The following is a 23007-nucleotide window of genomic DNA, read 5'->3' on the forward strand; positions in this document are numbered from 1 at the left end:
CCTTGTGTTAGTCCCTGTTAGCATTTCTTTTAGAGTTTAAAAGTTTGTTAAAAGTTTGAATTAGATTCTATAACTAGTTTTAGTTTCTTAAAAAGCATTCCAACTTTTAGAAGTATAATGTCTAGTACAGATATGAATGTGGTGGAACTCGACACCACACCTTACCTCCATCTACAGATGAAAGAGCTAAGGTCACTCTGTACCATAAGAAAAATAACAATGGGCTCCAGACCTACCAAAGTACAGCTCCAGGAGCTGTTGGCAGAGTATGATAGAGCCAACCCCTCTGTGGATAACACAGAGGAAGATGATAGTGAATTGGAGGAAGATTCCCCCCTACCAGTCCTATCTAGGGAGGACAGGGCCTCTCAAGCCCTGACTCCAAAAATACTAGTCAGAGATGCTGGCTCCCTCACAGGAGGGACCAGCACCTCTGAAATCACTGAGGATAACTCCAGTGAAGAGGACATCCAGTTAGCCAGGATGGCCAAAAGATTGGCTTTGGAAAGACAGATCCTAGCCATAGAAAGGGAAAGAAAAGAGATGGGCCTAGGACCCATCAATGGTGGCAGCAACATAACTAGGGTCAGAGATTCTCCTGACATGTTGAAAATCCCCAAAGGGATTGTAACTAAATTTGAAGATGGTGATGACATCACCAAATGGTTCACAGCTTTTGAGAGGGCTTGTGAAACCAGAAAAGTGAACAAATCTCACTGGGGTGCTCTCCTTTGGGAAATGTTCACAGGAAAGTGTAGGGATAGACTCCTCACACTCTCTAAAAAAGATGCAGAATCTTATGACCTCATGAAGGGTACCCTGATTGAGGGCTTTGGATTCTCCACTGAGGAGTATAGGATTAGATTCAGGGGGGCTCAAAAATCCTCGAGCCAGACCTGGGTTGATTTTGTTGACTACTCAGTGAAAACACTGGATGGTTGGGTAACTGGAAATGAAGTGCATGACTATGTTGGGCTTTATAATTTGTTTATGAAAGAACACATTTTAAGTAACTTCTTCAATGAAAAGTTGCAACAGTATCTGGTAGACCTAGGTCCAATTTCTCCCCAAGAATTGGGAAAGAAGGCAGACCACTGGGTCAAGACTAGGGTAACCAAAACTTCCACTGGGGGTGACCAAAAGAAAGGGGTTACAAAACCTCCCCAGGAGAAAGTGGGTGACACTAGAAACAAAGAAAAAGAGTCCTCTGTAGGCCCCCAAAAACCAGAACAGGTGGGTGGGTCCCAAGACACAACCCAAAACAAAGGTGGGTACCAGGGTAAGAACTGGGATGCCACTAAGGCATGGTGCCATAACTGTAGACAGACAGGGCACCACACCAAGGACACTTCTTGTCCCAAAAACAAACCCCCTAGCAAAATCCCAGGGGTAACCAGTGTAGCCATTGGGGATGACTCCTCAGAGGAGGAGGTCTTCATAGCTTTCAACTGGAAAATGGGCCCAACAGGTGAGTTGGAGATTCCAGAGGGAAGTAGACACTTCCACCACCTACTGGTGAATCGAATCCCAGCCACTGCCCTGAGAGACACTTGTGCCAGTCACACTATTGTGCATGACAGGCTGGTGTTCTCAAACCAGTACATCCCAGGTGAGATGGCCAGAGTAAGAGTTAGCCCAGACAGGGTCACTGATAGGCCTGTGGCTTTTGTGCCCATAGAAGTGGGTGGGACTTTTAGCTGGAGAAGGGTGGTAGTCAGTACAGACCTCCCCTTGATTGTCTCCTTGGAAATGACTACCCAGAGGTTAGTCAGAGCCCAAGAGAGGAACTGGTCCAGTGCCAGTCCTCTCCCAAGGATTCTGGAGGTCCTGCCCCTGCAGTAACTGCAAGTAGGCCCCAGAAGAAAAAGAAAAGAAAACAGACTAGGAAAGGTGGGCAACCTTTAGCCAAGGTTCCAGCAAGCCAAGGAGATTCTGCTCCAGTAGGGGAGAACTCCAAAAGTGGCACTGGTACAGTCCAACCTTACTCACAAGAAGTCCTGGCTAGTCAGGCAACTGTTAAGCCTGAGTGTGTGGCTCCTCAGCTAACAGAAGAAAGAGTGGAAGAAGGGTGTTTACTACAAGATGTGGTAACCCCCCACTCTAATACAGCAGACAGGCACCCTGAACCCAAAGAAGCCTGTAACTTAGCCCCTTCCCTTGTAGGTGAAGAGCTAAAGGTGTGGTTCTGGGCACTGACAGCTGTCAGTGGCCTCTGCTGGGTGTTAGCCTTTATGGCTGCACTATCCTTGGCATGGTGGTCTGACCCCATGCCAAATAGCAAATTAGGCCCCCTGACCCTGTTGGTCATGGTGGGGTTACTCCAGCTCTGGGTAACCTCTTTGGGTAAGCTAGGGGTGACCCTGGCTAAGATAAGATTAGCAGAGGTGGATACCTCTAACCTCAAAATAGAGAGAATGGGTGGAGACATTAAAGACACAGACAAGAGGCAATTCAGACTAGGTCCTATTACTGTGGAAGTGGGTCAGTTCCCCAGGGGGAATGACCTGAGCAGGAGGATGTAAGGCAGAGTAGGCCCTGCAACAAACCAGCCTATTTCCTCGACTCTTCCTCGCCTGACAGACTAGGAAGACTCTCCCAGCTTTGGCTGAGTCTCCTGGCCTGTGAGCTGGGGGGGGCTTGTGTAAAGAAATGGCTCCCTGTTACAGTTACCCCCCACTTTTTGCCCGATACTGATGCTGACTTGACTGAGAAGTGTGCTGGGACCCTGCTAACCAGGCCCCAGCACCAGTGTTCTTTCACCTAAAATGTACCATTGTCTCCACAATTGGCACAACCCTGGCACCCAGGTAAGTCCCTTGTAACTGGTACCCCTGGTACCAAGGGCCCTGATGCCAGGGAAGGTCTCTAAGGGCTGCAGCATGTCTTATGCCACCCTAGGGACCCCTCACTCAGCACAGACGCACTGCTTGCCAGCTTGTGTGTGCTGGTGGGGAGAAAATGACTAAGTCGACATGGCACTCCCCTCAGGGTGCCATGCCAACCTCACACTGCCTGTGGCATAGGTAAGTCACCTCTCTAGCAGGCCTTACAGCCCTAAGGCAGGGTGCACTATACCACAGGTGAGGGCATATGTGCATGAGCACTATGCCCCTACAGTGTCTAAGCAAAACCTTAGACATTGTAAGTGCAGGGTAGCCATAAGAGTATATGGGCTGGGAGTCTGTCAAAAACGAACTCCACAGCTCCATAATGGCTACACTGAATACTGGGAAGTTTGGTATCAAACTTCTCAGAATAATAAACCCACACTGATGCCAGTGTTGGATTTATTAAAAAATGCACACAGAGTGCATCTTAGAGATGCACCCTGTATTTTACCCAATTGTTCAGTGCAGGACTGACTGGTCTGTGCCAGCTTGCTGCTGAGACGAGTTTCTGACCTCATGCGGTGAGAGCCTTTGTGCTCTCTGAGGACAGAAACAAAGCCTGCTCTGGGTGGAGGTGCTTCACACCTCCCCCCTGCAGGAACTGTAACACCTAGCAGTGAGCTTCAAAGGCTCAAGCTTCGTGTTACAATGCCCCAGGGCACTCCAGCTAGTGGAGATGCCCGCCCCCTGGACCCAGCCCCCACTTTTGGCGGCAAGTCCAGGAGAAATAATGAGAAAAACAAGGAGGAGTCACTGGCCAGTCAGGACAGCCCCTAAGGTGTCCTGAGCTGAGGTGACTGACTTTTAGAAATCCTCCATCTTGCAGATGGAGGATTCCCCCAATAGGAATAGGGATGTGACCCCCTCCCCTTGGGAGGAGGCACAAAGAGGGTGTACTCACCCTCAGGGCTAGTAGCCATTGGCTACTAACCCCCCAGACCTAAACACGCCCTTAAATTTAGTATTTAAGGGCTCTCCCTGAACCTAGAAACTAGATTCCTGCAACAACAAGAAGGACTGCCTAGCTGAAAACCCCTGCAGAGGAAGACCAGAAGACAACAACTGCCTTGGCTCCAGAAACTCACCGGCCTGTCTCCTGCCTTCCAAAGAACTCTGCTCCAGCGACGCCTTCCAAAGGGACCAGCGACCTCTGCACCCTCTGAGGACTGCCCTGCTTCGACGACGACAAGAAACTCCCGAGGACAGCGGACCTGCTCCAAAAAGACTGCAACTTTATCCAAAGGAGCAGCTTTAAAGAACCCTGCAATCTCCCCGCAAGAAGCGTGAGACTTGCAACACTGCACCCGGCGACCCCGACTCGGCTGGTGGAGAACCAACACCTCAGGGAGGACCCCCGGACTACTCTACGACTGTGAGTACCAAAACCTGTCCCCCCTGAGCCCCCACAGCGCCGCCTGCAGAGGGAATCCCGAGGCTTCCCCTGACGCGACTCTCTGAAACCTAAGTCCCGACGCCTGGAAAAGACCCTGCACCCGCAGCCCCCAGGACCTGAAGGACCGGACTTTCACTGCAGAAGTGACCCCCAGGAGTCCCTCTCCCTTGCCCAAGTGGAGGTTTCCCCGAGGAAGCCCCCCCTTGCCTGCCTGCAGCGCTGAAGAGATCCCTTGATCTCTCATTGACTTCCATTGCGAACCCGACGCTTGTTCTAACACTGCACCCGGCCGCCCCCGCGCCGCTGAGGGTGAAATTTCTGTGTGGGCTTGTGTCCCCCCCGGTGCCCTACAAAACCCCCCTGGTCTGCCCCCCGAGGACACGGGTACTTACCTGCTGGCAGACTGGAACCGGGGAACCCCCTTCTCTCCATTGGAGCCTATGCGTTTTAGGCACCACTTTGAACTCTGCACCTGACCGGCCCTGAGCTGCTGGTGTGGTAACTGTGGGGTTGCTCTGAACCCCCAACGGTGGGCTACCTTGGACCAAGAACTGAACCCTGTAAGTGTCTTACTTACCTGGTAAAACTAACAAAAACTTACCTCCCCCAGGAACTGTGAAAATTGCACTAAGTGTCCACTTTTAAAATAGCTATTTGTGAATAACTTGAAAAGTATACATGCAATTGAAATGATTCAAAGTTCCTAATGTACTTACTTGCAATACCCTTCAAACAAGATATTACATGTTAAATTTGAACCTGTGGTTCTTAAAATAAACTAAGAAAAGATATTTTTCTATAACAAAACCTATTGGCTGGATTTGTCTCTGAGTGTGTGTACCTCATTTATTGTCTATGTGTATGTACAACAAATGCTTAACACTACTCCTTGGATAAGCCTACTGCTCGACCACACTACCACAAAATAGAGCATTAGTATTATCTCTTTTTACCACTATTTTACCTCTAAGGGGAACCCTTGGACTCTGTGCATGCTATTCCTTACTTTGAAATAGCACATACAGAGCCAACTTCCTACATTAGCCCATTAGAAGTTAGTGCTCGCATTTGCCTTTAAACTATTCTCTCTCTCTCTCTCTGCCCTCCCACCCACTGAGATTTCACAAAGTCTGCCAAGTAGCATTAAGACTTGTTGCCATCAGCCATTCCTGGCTGTGTATCCAAAAGCATGTTGCAATGAGGGACTTGTAGTTTTACTTTCAACACTTTCATTATGGACTGAAAACACCAGCATGCAAAGTGTTATTGGCTAAAATGCTGGAGTTGGGCAAAAGTGTTGTACTTGACATGCAGTCACTTGTCTTCTATGTTTTAAAATGTTGAAATTGCATGTCGATGAGCACAGTGTTTTCCTGACCTCTCCATACCACAAAATTAAAAACATGAGAGTAGAGTAATGGACCCTGTTTCTCTTCTGTCCGCATGTTTGGTGCTCCAGTATTGCCCCCCCCCGGGATCGGGCACCTTCCTTAGTACTAAAAGTATCTCTCACAAAATATTGCGTAACAGTTCCTGGTTCGTAGGGCCTGTTATGCAAGTGCATTCAATATATAATTAAGTTTTTTTATAAGCTGGGATAACTTGGAGTGGGTACACCTTGGGCAGAAACGGTGTAAGCTTCCCTCTTTGAAGGACTGGTGCAGCTAGGGCAGCGGCAGCTTAAGCTTCCGCCATCACAGGACACGGGACAGGTTGTGCAGTAGCAGTGCAAGCTTTTCTTCCTCGCAGAACAGGTCCAGCATGGCAGTTGCAAAGCTAGCCTCCCCTCTCTGACGGAAGATAGTGGCTTTCGTCTTCCATGCCTTGCACAACAGTTCTTGCAGGGCAGACTGCACAGGCTTTCATCTGTCCCAGATCAGGCAAACTTACCGCAAGAGTGCCATGGCGGTTACAGAGATCGCTGGAGCGGGTGCATGGTCACAAAGTGGAATGTATAAGTTGATGGGTTTCTAAATATGCAAATTGTCACACTAAGGTCCTGTCGTTCCAACAACTGCTGTTTGTATCGATTCTTTAGTTTACGACATGTTGAGAAGTAGCAGTTTTCTAGGTAAAAGTTATTTGGAGCGACCACAGCCCAAGTAACTCTGCTCTAGACCGGCACACATTAGCCAAACGGCATTGAAAAGGTTTTGAATGCACGTGCATCTTCAGCTGTGCAGTTTCAGCCTCTGTGCTGCCTCTCTCCAAAGTTCTGAGTCCTGTCCTCCGCTAACAAGACTTGGGTTGCAGCAAGAATATTTTGGAAGAACTCTGGAATTGGGTGCGTCATTTTCTCTTGCCGCGAGTCTGTGTAGTTAACCAGTGAACGTGTGGTGTTCAGTAGGATACCTTGTGTACATTTGCTCTTGTAAATAACTCGGTAACCGAGACCTAGAGTATTCAAAATGTACAACCCCACCCCCAGTTGTAGGAATCGCAAGGCTGTCAAGCGAATGCACAAGTTTGTGTGCGCAGAAGATACTGTGCTCACCAGTCTTTAGATGTGTTTGAGTAATGTTTTATTGCTTCCCATAAGAATCTCCATGCCTGGAGGCTTGTGTCTAATCACATAGGTAATTATTTAATGGCACGCTAATATCTGTAATAGAATGTGCTAGATAACTTTGGCACGATTGTGTAGGGGCAGTGGTTTAGATGATGATGGAAATTTGCTGAAGCATCTGAATTGCCACTTTTTCCGCTGTTTGTGAAATTTCTATGTACCTATATTGCAGGCAGAAAAGTAGTATAATGATGAGACCACACTTAGTTTGTGTTCAGAGACCTGTGCTTTTGGGCTTATATAGACATCAGCACCCCAAGAATGCAGCTATTCACATATAACATGGGAAAGCATAAGGTGGGATGTCTGGTTGTCCTGTGTGAGTCAGTTTACTGTGCACCCTCTGGCTCAGGCACTTATTTCTTTGGAACAGTGAAAGTTTCAGTTCAAAGCACAGCTGGATGTTTAAGCACCATACACAATCTGGCAATGTTATATTCTTCAACCTCAGGATGAGTAACTCATCCACTCCCATTAGTTATGCTTTCTGGTGGGAGTTTTTGTTTTTTTATACACATTATATTTCCATTTGTATATAGAACAGAGATCACATGTGCTGGCTTTCTGAAACCAGGTGACCACACTTGTTTGTACATTGTATTGTACCTTGAAACACCGTCTTGTCCCGTTAGTCTTCGTTGATCAGCGATATTTTATTTAAATTGTGTATCCTTTTACATTGAAACTTCAGTTTTTGAGGCTTGTTAATTGTAAAGGTAAGAAACTACCACGTTCAGGTTTATGGGCACAGTCCCAAGTTTATTCTATATCGCCTCAGCCATCGATCTCCAAAACCGCCCTCAACCGTCTTCACGCGTCCCCGTCATTCACACTCGAATGACGGCGATCGCGTGCGGTGATTGCGTGTTCTAATACATCACACATCTCCCTTTTATACAATGAACAAATTAATACATAAATAGTGTTCCCACATAACCATGACATCAAATAAATGAGTAGCTAGAAACTATGTATACACCAAACCTATAAATTAAACAACATATCAAACCCACCTATTCGTTAAATAAGTTTAAAACATGCTAACACACAACCCTATAAACGTCCCCTTTGTCAGATGAGAACATAGTCTTTAAGATGTCCAGGACTTATTTTCCTCCTACAACTTCTCCTCATTACATTAAATTCATCAGTTCCATGTCGTCCCTTATTTTGTGTTTCTGACCCAACATTGTCTCTGAATCCTCTGCACCTTTCAGTACTAACACTCGTTTCCACCACCCCTTTCAGCCGAACCACTCTGTTCATGTTCCATATCTTGCCATCTGAAGTTTTTACAGCATTCTTGAAAAGTTTAATCACATGAAGAGGTCTAGTGAACTTTGACCCCTCAAGACATCCAACTGGTGCCTTCACCTTCACCACATCACCCACAACTATATTATTTTTACATACTCTCTTCCTTGTATCAAATTCTTGCTTCCTTTTCTCCATGAGCCTTTCTTCTCTATCTCTCCACTCCGTGTTGACCAAATTATATCCATTTTTTATCCAATCCATCCATCCAGGAGACAACTTGGTATTGGGTATCCTTTTCCTAAACAGTTCAAAAGGTGATCTGCCAGTAGTTGAATGTGGAGAGAACCAATAGGCTGTAATCCTTTTCAAAAGTTCTGCACGCCAATTCAGAGCATTCACCTTTGCAAGTTGAATGCTTTCCTTTATGTACTTGTTAAATCTTTCAACTGCACCGTTAGTTTCTGGATGATAAACTGCTAACTTCTTATGAGATATGCCACAATTACTCATAAAATTTTCAAAAATTGTCGAACAAAATTGTGGACCATTATCTGACAATAATGACTTCGGAAAGCCCTCTTTCCTAAAAATGTCTTCTAAGAAAATCATCACACTAGAAGATGAAACTTCATGCACATTTTTGACTTCCACCCACCTGGAATACAAATCTAATAACACAATTAGATATGGCATAGAATTTTCTCCCGGTAAAGGACCAACAATATCTATTGCTACCTCATCCCAGGGTTTGCATGGTAAACTTCTACAATGCATAGGTGCATTACGAGTTTTTAAAATTTTGTCACTCCGTGCACATTGTATACACTCTCTAACCACCCGCTCCACTTCTACATCCATACCTGGCCACCAAAAATTTGCTCGTAAATGTTCTTTTGTTTTAACAATCCCAAGATGACCTTCATGGGCTTGATTCATTATCCTGAATCTTAGTACTTTTGGTGGAATCAATCTTGTTCCTCTCAACAATATACCTTTATCCACCGCCAATTCATCTTTCACCAACCTCCAAACTTTCCCTAGAACCTCAAATTTACCAGTCTCTAAAACCTCACACACTCCACTCAACTCAACATCTTCTTTCAACGCCTCTTTCCACTCTTGTTCGGTTATTATTCCACATGTAACTTCAGACACATCACAACATACTTCACACACTAATTCCTCCTGAAAATTTTATATCTTTTTGTTCTTCATCCTTCCTGTTTTCTTCCACTAATCTTGAAAGACAATCCGCACTAACATTCAATGCACCTGGTAAATACTCTACTTTAAATTTAAAATCTTGTAGCCCGATAATCCATCTTCTTATTCTTGAAGAAATGCAATTCAGACCTTTACTACCAAACACTTCTACTAAAGGTTTGTGATCAGACAAGACCACAAACTCAGTGCCCCACACAAAATGTCTAAATTTTTCAATGCCCAATATATGGCCAGTGACTCTTTTTCAATTACAGAGTAATTCTTCTCTGTCCTGCTCAAAGATTTGGACGCACAAGCAATCATTCTTCTCATACCTCCATCCTCTTGCATCAGAACCGCACCCAAACCTTTTGCACTTGCATCAGTGACAATGGCAGTTGACCTGCCCGGTTTAAAAGCTTGTAAGCAGGGAGCATATTCTAGTTCTTCTTTAATTTTTTCGAACTCATCTTCACACAAGGAATCCCACTTGAACTTTCTTCCTTTCTTCAGTAAATCTCACATGTTAACAGTTTTTTCTGACAAGTTCCTAATGTACCTCCCATAGTATTCTACCGTTCCTAAAAACAAATTCACTTCTTCCTTGGTTCGAGTAGAAACTAACCGCTTAATAGTCAAAACCAAATCTGGTTTAGGTTTTACTCCATATCCTGTAATCAAATGTCCCAGGTACTCAACTTCTGTCAAAGCAAAATTACATTTCTTTCTCTTCAAGGTAAGACCAGCACTACTTAGACATCCGAAAACCAACCTCACTCGTTCCCAATGTTCTACCGCTGTGTCAGCATAAATTAACACATCATCTTGGTAGCATTTCACTCCTTTGACCTCCTTCAAAATTTTATACATAATGCGTTGAAACACAGAAGCCGCAGACACAAGCCCAAAAGGCATTCTTTTGAATTTAAACGCACCAAAAGGTGTTATGAATGCAGTCAATTCTTGTGAATTCTCTTCCAACTCTACCTGATGATATGCTGATTTAAGATCTAAGGTGGAAAAGTACTTTGCTCCGCCAACCATAGATACTATCTCTTCAATATTTGGAAGGGGAAATTTATCCACCACTACCTCTCTATTTAGAGCCCTAAGGTCCACACAAAGCGTGATATCACCATCCCCCTTCCTTGCCACAACTATGGGAGCCAACCATTCGGTTGCCTTTACTTCCTCAATTATGCCCATCAACTCTATCTTTTAAGTTCAGTTTTCACCGGTTCTTGTAAAGCCAACGGTATTCTTCTCATTTTCGCTACTATAGGAATAGCACCTTCCTTTAACCTAATTTTATGTTTATACCCTTTTAGACATCCCAAATTGTCTGAAAAACTCACTGTCTACACCATCCACACTCTGAATTTGAACTTGAGGTTGTGCGTTTGGATTCAAAATGACACCTAAAAGCTTTTGATGCGCCCAACTCAAGAGATTGTCACCTTGATTGGACACACAAACTTTCCCCAACAGGTGTCTACTTTTGAACTCAATATGACCTTCAAAGTACCCTAGCATTTTTATAGGCTGACCACCATATCCCCCAGGAGATACATCCATCTTCTTTAACTTTCTAGATTACAGAATTAACCTGTCAAAACTTGTTTTTGAAATTATCGTCAGTTGTGAACAAGAATCAAAACGCATTAGTAGATCCACACCATCCACTCTCACCACCTCACTTGGATGCTCTCCACACTTAACCTGAGCATCAACTTGGAACACTACCTCCTGAGATACTTCCTTGATCTCTTTCCTCATATTGTCATTATGAAATTTATTCTTTCTACCACGGCAACATTTGTAGAAGTGACCTCTCTTCCCTCACCCATTACATACTGCATTCAATGCTGGGCAATTGCTCACATTGGCTTTGTGGCCACTATTACCACAACGATAGCATTCTACTTTGAATTCCACTATATCTTCCTTTTTCTTCTCACCTCCACTTCCTTTGTTCTTCACTTCACACACTATCTCCTCCACCTTTGTACATTCTCCACTCATTAATTTGTTTCCACTTAATTCCTTAACACACCTCAGCATGTGTTCTACTCTTTTTGCCACCATAATCACTTCTTCCAAAGGTGGTTCATCCTTCAACCATAGCTCTTCTCTAATTTTGTCACTACAACACTTTAATACGAACTGATCTCTAATTCTCTCATCCACCAGTGCTCCAAATTTACAAGACACCGCCAACTTCCTCAAACTAGATACAAAATCTTCCACTGACTCTTCTTTACCTTGTTCCCTTTTTCCAAAATAATATTGTTCCATTATTGTGCTCACCCTTGGTAAGTAATGTTTGTCTAACTTCATAATACATGCTTCATATTCATTCAAATTCCTACTTTCTTCAGTGCATAAATCAGGCAAATTTTCTAAAACCTCCTGTCCCTCTCCCCCTAGACAGTGCAACAATAATGCATGTTTTCTTTCTGCACTCAATGTCGGTCCACACACTCTAGCATAGTGAGCAAATATCTTTTTCCACTTGTTCCAAGGATATATCGGATCACCTGGACTGCTTAAAAAAAATGGTGGTGGTGTTATGTTCTGCATTATTCTGATAAACTAGACGAACATACAGAACAACACACTAAATGTCAGACCTCCACTGAACCAATTTGTAACTGAATCAGTGAATCACCACACCTTCCATGTCCTAGCATTGAAATCTTCTTTTTTTTTTTACAGATGAGTAATTCTTGCTTCGCCGTTTTGTCTGGGTGTGCCTATCACTGTATGTTCCACACGATAGGCAAACAAAATTGTTCTTTTGTTTAGGGTGTGACTGTCGCCGTTCCAATGCAGTTCACTTTTATTGTTTACCAATCGTAGCAAAGAACAACTTCCCTTTAAGACAATGAAATAACCGTCCCTTTAAGGACACCGGTGTTGATGGGCACGCCCCCAAAACAGACGTTGTTCACGGTGCGTAGCTCTCTTCACCACTCGTTGTATTTGTGCTGCTTTATACGCTGGTTCTGTGAAACTGCATGCTTCCACTGCGGTCCGTCCCTGAAATCCTCCCAAAACGAACTGTGCAGCGGCTGCGTCCTCTCTACCAATGCGCAAATACGCTCACCAGGACAGCACGTCTATAGTAACGTCCAAGGTCTGGAGACTCACAAATCCCTGGATGTTGAGGCGACTCCCAACTCTCGTCACCAGATGTAAAGGTAAGAAACTACCACATTCAGGTTTATGGGCACAGTCCCAAGTTTATTCTATATCCCCTCAGCCATCGATCTCCAAAACCGTCCTCAACCGTCTTCACGCGTCCCCGTCATTCACACTCGAATGACGGCGATCGCGTGCGGTGATCGCGTGTTCTAATACATCACACATTTCCCTTTTATACAATGAACAAATTAATACATAAATAATGTTCCCACATAACCATGACATCAAATAAATGAGTAGCTAGAAACTATGTATACACCAAACCTATAAATTAAACAACATATCAAACCCACCTATTCTTTAAATAAGTTTAAAACATGCTAACACACAACCCTATAAACGTCCCCTTTGTCAGATGAGAACATAGTCTTTAAGATGTCCAGGACTTATTTTCCTCCTACAACTTCTCCTCATTACATTAAATTAATCAGTTCCATGTCGTCCCTTATTTTGTGTTCCTGACCCAACATTGTCTCTGAATACTCTGGACCTTTCAGTACTAACACTCGTTTCCACCACCCCTTTCAGCCGAACCACTCTGTTCATGTTCCATATCTTGCCATCTGAAATTTTTACAGCATTCTTGAAAAGTTTAATCACATGAAGAGGTCTAGTGAACTTTGACCCCTCAAGACATCCAACTGGTGCCTTCACCTTCACCACATCACCCACAACTATATTATTTTTACATACTCTCTTCCTTGTATCAAATTCTTGCTTCCTTTTCTCCATGAGCCTTTCTTCTCTATCTCTCCACTCCGTGTTGACCAAATTATATCCATTTTTTATCCACTCCATCCATCCAGGAGACAGCTTGGTATTAGGTATCCTTTTCCTAAACAGTTCAAAAGGTGATCTGCCAGTAGTTGAATGTGGAGAGAACCGATAGGCTGTAATCCTTTTCAAAAGTTCTGCACGCCAATTCAGAGCATTCACCTTTGCAAGTTGAATGCTTTCCTTTATGTACTTGTTAAATCTTTCAACTGCACCGTTAGTTTCTGGATGATAAACTGCTGACTTCTTATGAGATATGCCACAATTACTCATTACATTTTATTTAAATTGTGTATCCTTTTACATTGAAACTTCAGTTTTTGAGGCTTGTTAATAAATTGGTACTTACTTTCATAGATAAGTTTTTAAAAGTGTGAGAATTTGAGACGCCAGTGTTCAGAGGAGAAGAAACCTTTCCCAGCTCTTTACCGAGGGTTTTCATTAACAAATGACGACTAAGCCTTGACATAATTTTCAGTTAACTCCTCACTTTTAAAGCAATGTTTAACATTTTTGTATACATTCATTGTAGAGCTCTTAGAAACGTTTGCAAGCAGTAGCTATTTTTTTTTATTCATTTCACCTTCTGTAAATAAGATGTATAGTGATATCTGTGGCTTGACGTTTGAGTCACTGCCTAAAATTTCAGCTGTCTTGTGAAACACTGACTATTTGGGTCTGTGTGATCAGGAAGGGCAAATGTCAGAGGGGAAGAGCACACTGACTTCTGACACGTTTATTGCTTCAGGAGCACTTCAGGTCTTACAGAATTCACACAAACCAGAACTTGATAAAAAATAAACACCAAATGCAAGCCTGAATAAAGCCTCCTGCATCACTGTCGCATACACTGTATACACAAAAAAGTGATGGATGGAATGCTTAAATAATGTCGGGCTCTGGTAAAATGATTGGGACGCATCCTAGGTAAGTTATTTTGCACACAATGCCACCTCAGTTAGGATCCAGCCATATGCAAACCAATCTTGGCCCAGCTCCTAGCCTGAACTGCCGTCCCAGGTCCTCCCTGAACCGATACACAAGCAACTCAGGACTTGTTTTGCCCAAGTTAGGTCTCATCAGCCAGGGATAGCTTGGTTCCAGTGACACTGCGCATGGGGCACTTTAGACAGAAAAAGAATAACAACTCATGTTTAGCAGCAGCACTTAATGACTGTCCAGTTAAATAAACACTTATGAAAAAAATAGTGTTTATATATGAGCACAAAGTAAAATACGACATTCACAAACGACACAGGCAGTCCCCTGAATTCAGGCTCTAGTGTTTTATAGGTGGGCCCCTGAATCCCCTAAATCTCACCCCCCCCTTGAGTGGTAGTGATTATTTCCCATTTACTATAGGCATCATTCAGATTAAACCCCACTAGTAGTCCGAGTCTCAGGAGTCCGACTCTTTAATATAGTCAAAGCGTTACTGTGCCTGTGCTATGACAGGAAAGGTCCCCTGGGATGTCTGACCCGTACCACAGTCTTACCTGCACCATCTGAGTGACCAGAGTCTGTGACCTGCCCCCTTCATGGGTCCTGAAGCTGCAGTGGCTGTGAATGGTAAGTTGCGCACATGCTACTTGGTATGAGCAGCGGTCAGGTGTTCTCGAGATCTTCACATGCAGTCCTGTGGAGGTAGCGGTCGAGGGGTGGGTCAACTGCTCGTATGCTAGTACGTTTTTTGGGATTCTCACAGTTGAGGGGGAAGTTGCAACATACCTGGGGCTGTCCTCCGTTGGAGCTTGGGCCCGCTTGGGTCACTAGAGCAGCCTCCTCCTACCTAGGATGGTCTTGACCAGATCACACTCTGGCAAAGGCAGTAACCTTTCATCACCATGAGGGTAGGGCTTTCTGCGCAACCCTCCGGTCTGAAAGAGAAAAGAAAGCAATTCTTGAGATGGGGTTTATATTATGGTGCACACACATGATCCGTGTTTGCCCATGACACCAAAAATCAGCATTGAGGATCCAGACATAATTACAATTGGGGCACTCAGAGCACGGGTGCACGCCCATCACCATGCAAGGGACTTTTCCGTCCTCATACTTGTAAGTTAGCCCTCCAGTGCAACATAATTCCAAATGCTCAGAACGTAGACAGTTAATTTACTGGCCACATAAACAAAACTCTTTCTCCTGGTTGCCTTTCTCTTGAAAGTTGAGTAATGCGTGGTGAAGGCAATCGCGCAACTTCGTTTCTGATACAGTTTTTTTGGACTTTGATATGTGTTTGTTTTATGCGATGAACTCCCCTCTAGTGGAGGGGAGGTTACCACTGTAAGTGCAGATTCCATGTAAGATAAAAAGGCTTGCTGATGAGAAGTGTTTTATTAAACCCTATAAAGTAATGCTTCCTGTCTATTCTGCCTCCGTTACCACAGAATAAGCTGCTGCAGGCCAAGAAAGAAATAGAAAAATGTGCCATTAACGACAAGCAGGTAAGAACAACGCCGCATTTTATTGTTGGCACACTTAAATTCTTCTGTTATCCTCCCACATTTTACCAATGCTGCCATCTTGTGGCCGTTGTCCAGAATGTTGTTCTTCTGAAACAATTACTGATACTGTAAAGTTTAGGGATGCATGTCCTCTAGCTGGAGAGCTGTACCATATTTGTGGTGTAGCGTATGCGCCGCCTCCTAAGACTGAAAAGAAAAAAAAAAATCAAAGATGCAAATGTTTCGGAATACAGCACAATTTGTTCCCTTTCTCTTTACCGTAAGAAGGCTCCCTGCAAGCTTTCACTTCCAGTTACCACATAACATTGGCAACGAGAGTGAAATCCACTTTCACTCAGAAACTGGATACCCTTAATGGTCCCCATGGCATCACCAAAAAAATGATCACTTAGAGTGGGCTCGCCTGATTGTCGAGGTCATTAGTTAAAAAAAAAAAAGACAGAGCGGCACAGTTTTTCCAAACCCTGCACAGACAGGACTTAGTCTCAACGGGTCGTCTAGTTCTTAGAGTATATTATGCAACTTGCCTCCTGGTTAAATGCTTCTGCTCATTAAGGGAGGTAGTGGTCCTGGCCTCTTCCAGCCTCCCAGAATAAACATCTGATGCGTTCACTGATCTATTTAAAATGGAGTGGACTCTGGAAAGAAGCTAGGCAGACTGGGCTGGAGACAGTGGATTCTCTTAAATCAAATCATTAATATTTATAAAGCGCGCTACTCACCCTTGCGGGTCTCAAGGCGCTAGGGGGGAAGGGGTTACTGCTGCTCGAAGAGCCAGGTCTTGAGGAGTCTCCGGAATACGAATTGGTCCTGGGTGTTCCTGAGGCAGGTGGGGAGGGTGTTCCAAGTCTTGGCCGCCAGGTAGGAGAAGGACCTCCCACCCGCTGTGGAGCGGTGGATGCGAGGGACGGCAGCGAGAGCGAGGCTGGTGGAGCGGAGAAGATGGGTAGGGGCGTAGAAGCTGAGGCGTCGGTTGAGGTATTCTGGTCCCTTGTTGTGGAGGGCTTTGTGTGCGTGGGTGAGAAGTCGGAAGGTGATCCTTTTGCTGACGGGGAGCCAATGCAGGTGTCTCAGGTGGGCGGAGATGTGGCTGTTGCGGGGTATGTCGAGGATGAGGCAGGCGGAGGCGTTTTGAATACGTTGCAGACGTTTCTGGAGTTTTGCGGTGGTCCCAGCATAAAGGGTGTTGCCGTAGTCCAGGCGGCTAGTGACGAGGGCGTGGGTCACGGTCTTTCTGGTGTCGGCGGGGATCCAGCGGAAGATCTTACGGAGCATGCGGAGGGTGAGGAAGCAGGAGGAGGACACGGCGTTGACTTGTTTGGTAATGGTGAGAAGAGGGTCCAAGATTAAGCCGAGGTTGCGAGCGTGGTCTGAGGGGGTCGGTGCGGTGCCAAGGGCCGTGGGCCACCAGGAGTCGTCCCATGCGGTCGGGGTGTTGCCGAGGATGAGGACTTCCGTTTTGTCTGAGTTCAGTTTCAGGCGGCTGAGCCTCATCCAATCTGCGACGTCCTTCATACCATCTTGCAGGTTGGTCTTTGCGCTGGCGGGGTCCTTGGTGAGGGAGAGTATAAGTTGAGTGTCGTCGGCGTAGGAGGTGATGATGATGCTGTGCTTGCGTACGATGTCGGCGAGGGGGCTCATGTAGACATTGAAGAGTGTCGGGCTGAGCGAGGATCCTTGAGGGACGCCGCAGATGATCTCGGTGGGGTCTGAGCGAAAAGGTGGGAGGTAGACTCTTTAAGAGCGGTTGGAGAGGAAGGAGGCGATCCAGTCCAGGGCCTGGCCTTGGATCCCACTGGAGCGGAGGCGGGTTATTAGGGTGCGGTGACAGACGGTGTCGAAGGCAGCCGAGAGGTCGAGGAGGATGAGGGCGACTGTTTCACCGTTGTCCATCAGGGTTCTGATGTCGTCTGTGACTGAGATGAGGGTGGTTTCAGTGCTGTGGTTGGCTCGGAATCCGGATTGTGAGGGGTCGAGAAGGTTGTTGTCATCAAGGAAGTTGGTAAGCTGCTTGTTGACGGTCTTCTCTATGACTTTGGCAGGGAAGGGGAGGAGCGAGATGGGGCGGAAGTTCTTCAGGTCGCTTGGGTCAGCCGTAGGTTTCTTTAGTAGGGCGTAAAGAGTAAAGTCTTGCGTGGTCGGTGCAGGGAATTGTGAATGAGATCAACAGTTTTTTTAGGACGATGTGGGACTCAAAATAATATGCTCCTTCATACTTGGTGCCTTTGCTCGGAAAAAGGAGACTACTTCCAGCAGCGGCTTCTGCAAATCCCAGGGGGTGGGAGGAGATGGGTGGGAAGGAATAAAAAAAAAAAAATACTTCTTTCCATCGCTGCCACAACCACCTGCCGCCTCAGTCTTTTTCTGGTGTCCCAGCATAAACTGCTGGGATACCATCACAGGCTCCACAGCAATCCTGGCACTGCGCCCATGCTATACATAGCATGTAAGCAGCGTCAGGATTGGTCTGAGTGCCATTTACTACTCCTTGGACACAAGCCTGGGGTTTGTGCAGTTTCTCCAGCCTGGCTGTGTATGCAGCTGGTTTGGAGAAACCTAAGTGCCCATGTGTGTTTGGCCAGCTTCAGACAACCGGCCAAACAAACAAGTCCTCCCACCTCCGTGGCCCAGCCCTGCCCCTCCCTGCCGCAATATCGTTTTTATTTTCTGCTTCTAGCATAGCCAGTGGGGTGACGCTCCTTCGCCATACCGAGCCGCCCCTGGCTACTTCATTGATTTATTTCAAGCAGCACAGAAGCATGCCTCTGCCGGCTCACGGCAGAAAGAGAGTTGGGAGGAATGGCAGGGGAGTTCAGGGTGGAGGAACGTTTTTGGAAATGTGTGCCTATAGATATATTAAGGTCCACCTTTACAAAACTATGTTGACATAATGTGTCTACATAAACCCAATCCTTGTATGAAAAGTGTATGATGAAAATGAAAAATGTATACTTATCATATTTGTCAACAATTTTACAAATTACAAAAATTAATAAAATAAAATAAACATTAATCTACAGAAGACAAAACTAAACTACATTACCATGGGCAAGTCTTAAGACCTATTAGAAACTCATAGGAATACTGCAACAACAATACACTGCTGTGACCATGTATTCCAACCTATTCATGTGATTATTTTAATTTTTATTCGTGGGGAGGTGAGGTGCATCTCCAGTGGAAATTATTAATTTTGTGCCATATCTCAAAGACATGGTTTCAAACACATCAAGATGTTTACAAAGTGACCACATGTAGGCTTCATTATCCTCCGTAATTAACAGTCAGTACAAGGAAGTAATGTGGAAAAAATAATGCATGTATCTTAATAGGTGTCATAGCAAATACATCTAACCAAATAACTGGAGTTAATTGACATGGATGTTAGAGCAAGCACCTACTGTCTTTCAGACCAGGTCTAGCCAGGCTATCGAGAAGAATCCCACACATTTGTGAAAGTCTATATCAAAACCTGTCCAGCTTCTCAACTTTTCCTCAAACATCCCCCCCCACCCCCCCCACCCCAGCCGTGCCTGAGTATTAGGTGTTAAGGTGGTCCCCGTGAGGGTATTTGTGGGACTTTGTTGGTTCATCCTTCACACTGACTCAAGATGCATACGTCTCTTACAATTTATTCCTGTTTTGTGCCCCATTTAATGGATGGTCATGTATTACCAGTCTCCAAAGAGGGGACATCTTTCTTCCCCTGCGGGTCGGATAGCATAGTCAACCAGGCATGTATGTCCTCGTCAAGCCGCTCATCTCTCCTAATGTATCATGTTTTCCCAATACTCAGAAAGCAATGGACAAGACTGTGTCATATGCACGAAGTCCACTGCATGTGTACTGCGCCAGGGACAGCTGTCTGGCTGTTCGGTATCTATTAAAGAAGCGCCTGTGGGGTGAGGTATGTCTGATGGACTACGTTATATTGGAGGAGTTTAAAACTGGCATTGGGACTGGTCCTTCGTACGCTTTTGTATATATCGTTCCCAACCTTTGGGTGATAGTAGCTTTCCCAGTAGCTCCTCCCATCTAACTTGCACTGGGAGGATCCCATAGGGGAGATCTTCACAGAGCAAGTGCGTGATCAGACGTCTGCCCTCTACTGTGCCTATCAGGGAGGACAAGCCAGCCAACATTTAGGTTCCTATGGGACGGACGGCCATATTTCCTGGGCTGTACATGAAATCTTCTTGTATTTCAAGTATTGCCTCCCTCCCAGGGAGAAAGTTTCTATTGCTTCATCTCTAGTGATAAAGCGTTGTTCGGGGGTAAAGATCACCTGCCCTTTTACCCCCCAACTTACCTGCAATTCGTACTGACATAGATTGCGTAATGTGGGCAAAGGGCTGTATCCCCTCCATATCCAGATTCCACCATTGCGGCATTCTTCAGGTCACCCAGCGTCAAAATATGTTTGGAAAGACGTTGCATCATATTTACCCGGACATCCTCTTCTGTCACCTTCTCTAGGAGGTTGGGATGGTGGTGGTAGAGATTTGAGGGCTCTGCTACCACCCCCACAGCCAGGAGGTAAACAGAGGAGGCCCCCTGCGAAGACTCATGTTGTCATAATATCATCTCAACTGCTGCATGGGATGCCCATCCTGGCCAGGCAGCATAAAATCAAAACCACCTCTGCCTTGCATAGGAAACCCCATTGGATGCCCCTTCGGTCATCAAACATGATTGTGAAGCCACTGTAGTCGTAAGTTTAGTCATAGAAATTTGGGTCATATGACTGAGAACAACCTTTGATTGGAGACTCTGATATAAGGTCAAGGACAACTTTGATGCGTTCAACAACCCTGTCAGGTTTTCCACCGATTAGAACAACGCAATCTGTTGAATGAGGGCAGCACTTTTGGAATAGCTTAATGGTAATCTGGGTGTTGTCTCTGAGCTCCTTGATTTTCACACCCTTTACACCAGTAATTCCACCTGTGAGACTATGGTGAATCAATAGCCTAGCTTCCTTTGTAGTGTTGGTATTGCAGATTAAATAGAGAGTCTTACAAGGTGGGAATTATTTTCTTCAGTATTTCTCCAATTGTTTCTATGTCGGTGAAGATGCTCAATATGGGCTTGTTGCCACTGCTGTCTGGGACTGAAACACTGGCATTGGAGTCTGTCCTTAATGCTTTAATGTTTTTGCAACCTGTTCAAATTACTGCTCCTGCATTCTTGCTTTGGAGCAGAGTGCACAATTCTACCAAATCCTCAGTTTTTCTGGATCTTTTGAATGCCTTTTCTTCCTCCATGCCCTCTGCTGGGCACTTTCCATTGGTCTCTTTGTTGGAGAATTCAACCTCTTGTTCAGTCTCCATGTTGTTGAGGAGCTTCTGGATGTAAACGTAGCCAGCAAAGCAATATCCATCAGACAGAACAAAGCTATTAGCACCTTGTCCCTCGTTAACCCATCGTCTGTACTGTGTGCATACTGTATAGGCTGAATCCTTTATCTCTGTATACCATGCTATTTCCTCCAAGTGTCCTGCCATTCTCCATCTTTACCACATGCCCTGCCTTTCTCTCTCCTTTATTTCCTGCTGTTTTTTTGTCTGGCGTGCAGACAACTTTAGGAGTCTTGCCAGCCTTTTAAACAATATGTTCATAAGTACCGTACGCATGGTTTGGCTCAGCTGCCTTCATTCATTGATCTCTTAAACTATAACTCACATCTTGCTTTCCCCCACCATGCACACATGCAAAATGGGGCAGTCTACTTCAGTCAGTATCACTTTTCTTTAAAAAAAAAAAAAAAAAAAATATATATATATATATATATATATATATATGTGTGTATATGTATTTTTTATTTGTTTTTAAACCATATGTAATAGTGCATCTGCACCAGTATGTACATCGGAGTGAGCCATTTTCGGGTTAAGCCATGGCCTGTTGGCGGTGGCGTCCCCTGGGCTTTAGTGAATTTTCCGTGAGTTTTGGGCAGTGACGTCTTACTCACGGTTCTCGGCGCCTGTTCAGGATCGACCTCGTCCGAATCCGCGATGGAGAAGGTTTCTTCTTCTTCCAAGTGTTGTTGTCCTGCCGGTGCCGATGGCATTAGTAGTCTTCTTGCTCTTCGGTCTCTTAGCGTTTTCCTCGACGAAACGCTCGACAGGCCTCGCAGGTATCCTCTTTGTGTTCGGGAGACAAACACCAATTACAGACCAAATGCTGATCTGTGTAAGGATACTTGTTGTGACATTCGGGGCAGAAGCGGAATGGGGTCCGTTCCATTAGCCTTGAAGACGCACGAGGTCAGGCTGACCAGGCCCCGCCGGGGAATCGAAAACCCCGAAGGGCCACCGGAGCTCTTCAAAATTCGGTGTCAATCTGTTGTAACTAACCCGATACCGAACGCAAACAATACCGTAGAACTTTCCGAGATTTAACTAACTTTCCGAACCGAAACATGGAGCGAAGAGGAAAACGTCCGAACCCGATGGTGGAAAGAAAACAATCTAAGATGGAGTCGACGCCCATGCGCAATGGAGCCGAAAGGGGAGGAGTCCCTCGATCTCGTGACTCGAAAAAGACTTCTTCGAAGAAAAACAACTTGTAACACTCCGAGCCCAACACTAGATGGCGGGATGTGCACAGCATGTGAATCTGCAGCGTCTCATGCCACGAACAGATGTACACTGTATAAGTGACATTTTCCATATATGTGTGTATATAAAAAAAAAAAAAAATATATATATATATATATATATATATATATGCATTTTTTATTTGTTTTTAAACAAACAATACACCATATGTAATAGTGCATCTGCACCAGTATGTACATCGGAGTGAGCCATTATCACTCTTACACTGGGAGTGTCTATACCTTTCCTGACCTCATGGGCCAATCCACATAAAAAGAAGTAGACCAAAGGTGGTAGCTACATGTAAGCAATTGGGAGTATTATTTGAGGTGGTGAGAACCCATCCCAAATAATAATCACAGTCCTTGCCAGGGTGAACGACAAAAGTCACTAAATAAATATCTGCTTAACCCTCTGGTAGCTTGTAACAAAGCAGTCGGGGCAATCAGGCTGACCGTCCCAAAAGAAAAATGTGTGAAGTATTTATTCAGTATCAAAACAGTCCGAAACTTGAAATGCAAAAACAAGATCCCAAAACAAATTGGAAAAATAGAGTATAATAAACAAAATGACCAAAATCCACAAAAAGTACCAGAGTTATGAATTTTTAAAGGTTTAAGTAAAATTAAGTTAAAATATCACCTGTAAGCACAGT

The 23007-nt window shown here is 44.9% G+C and overlaps 1 protein-coding gene and 1 pseudogene across 1 annotated transcript in view; one reads left to right on the forward strand and one right to left on the reverse strand.

Moving 5' to 3' along the window:
- Positions 1-23007, forward strand: part of KDSR (3-ketodihydrosphingosine reductase) — a 281528-nt gene that overhangs the window by 69172 nt on the left and 189349 nt on the right. The window contains exon 3 of the mRNA XM_069219441.1: positions 15676-15732. Coding sequence (XP_069075542.1) covers positions 15676-15732 — 57 coding nt within the window. The remainder of the gene's footprint in view (positions 1-15675; positions 15733-23007) is intronic.
- On the reverse strand, positions 20153-21083 carry LOC138283076 (heterogeneous nuclear ribonucleoprotein K pseudogene; annotated as a pseudogene).

This window comes from Pleurodeles waltl, chromosome 2_2, assembly GCF_031143425.1.
Source record: "Pleurodeles waltl isolate 20211129_DDA chromosome 2_2, aPleWal1.hap1.20221129, whole genome shotgun sequence".
NCBI lineage: Eukaryota > Metazoa > Chordata > Amphibia > Caudata > Salamandridae > Pleurodeles > Pleurodeles waltl.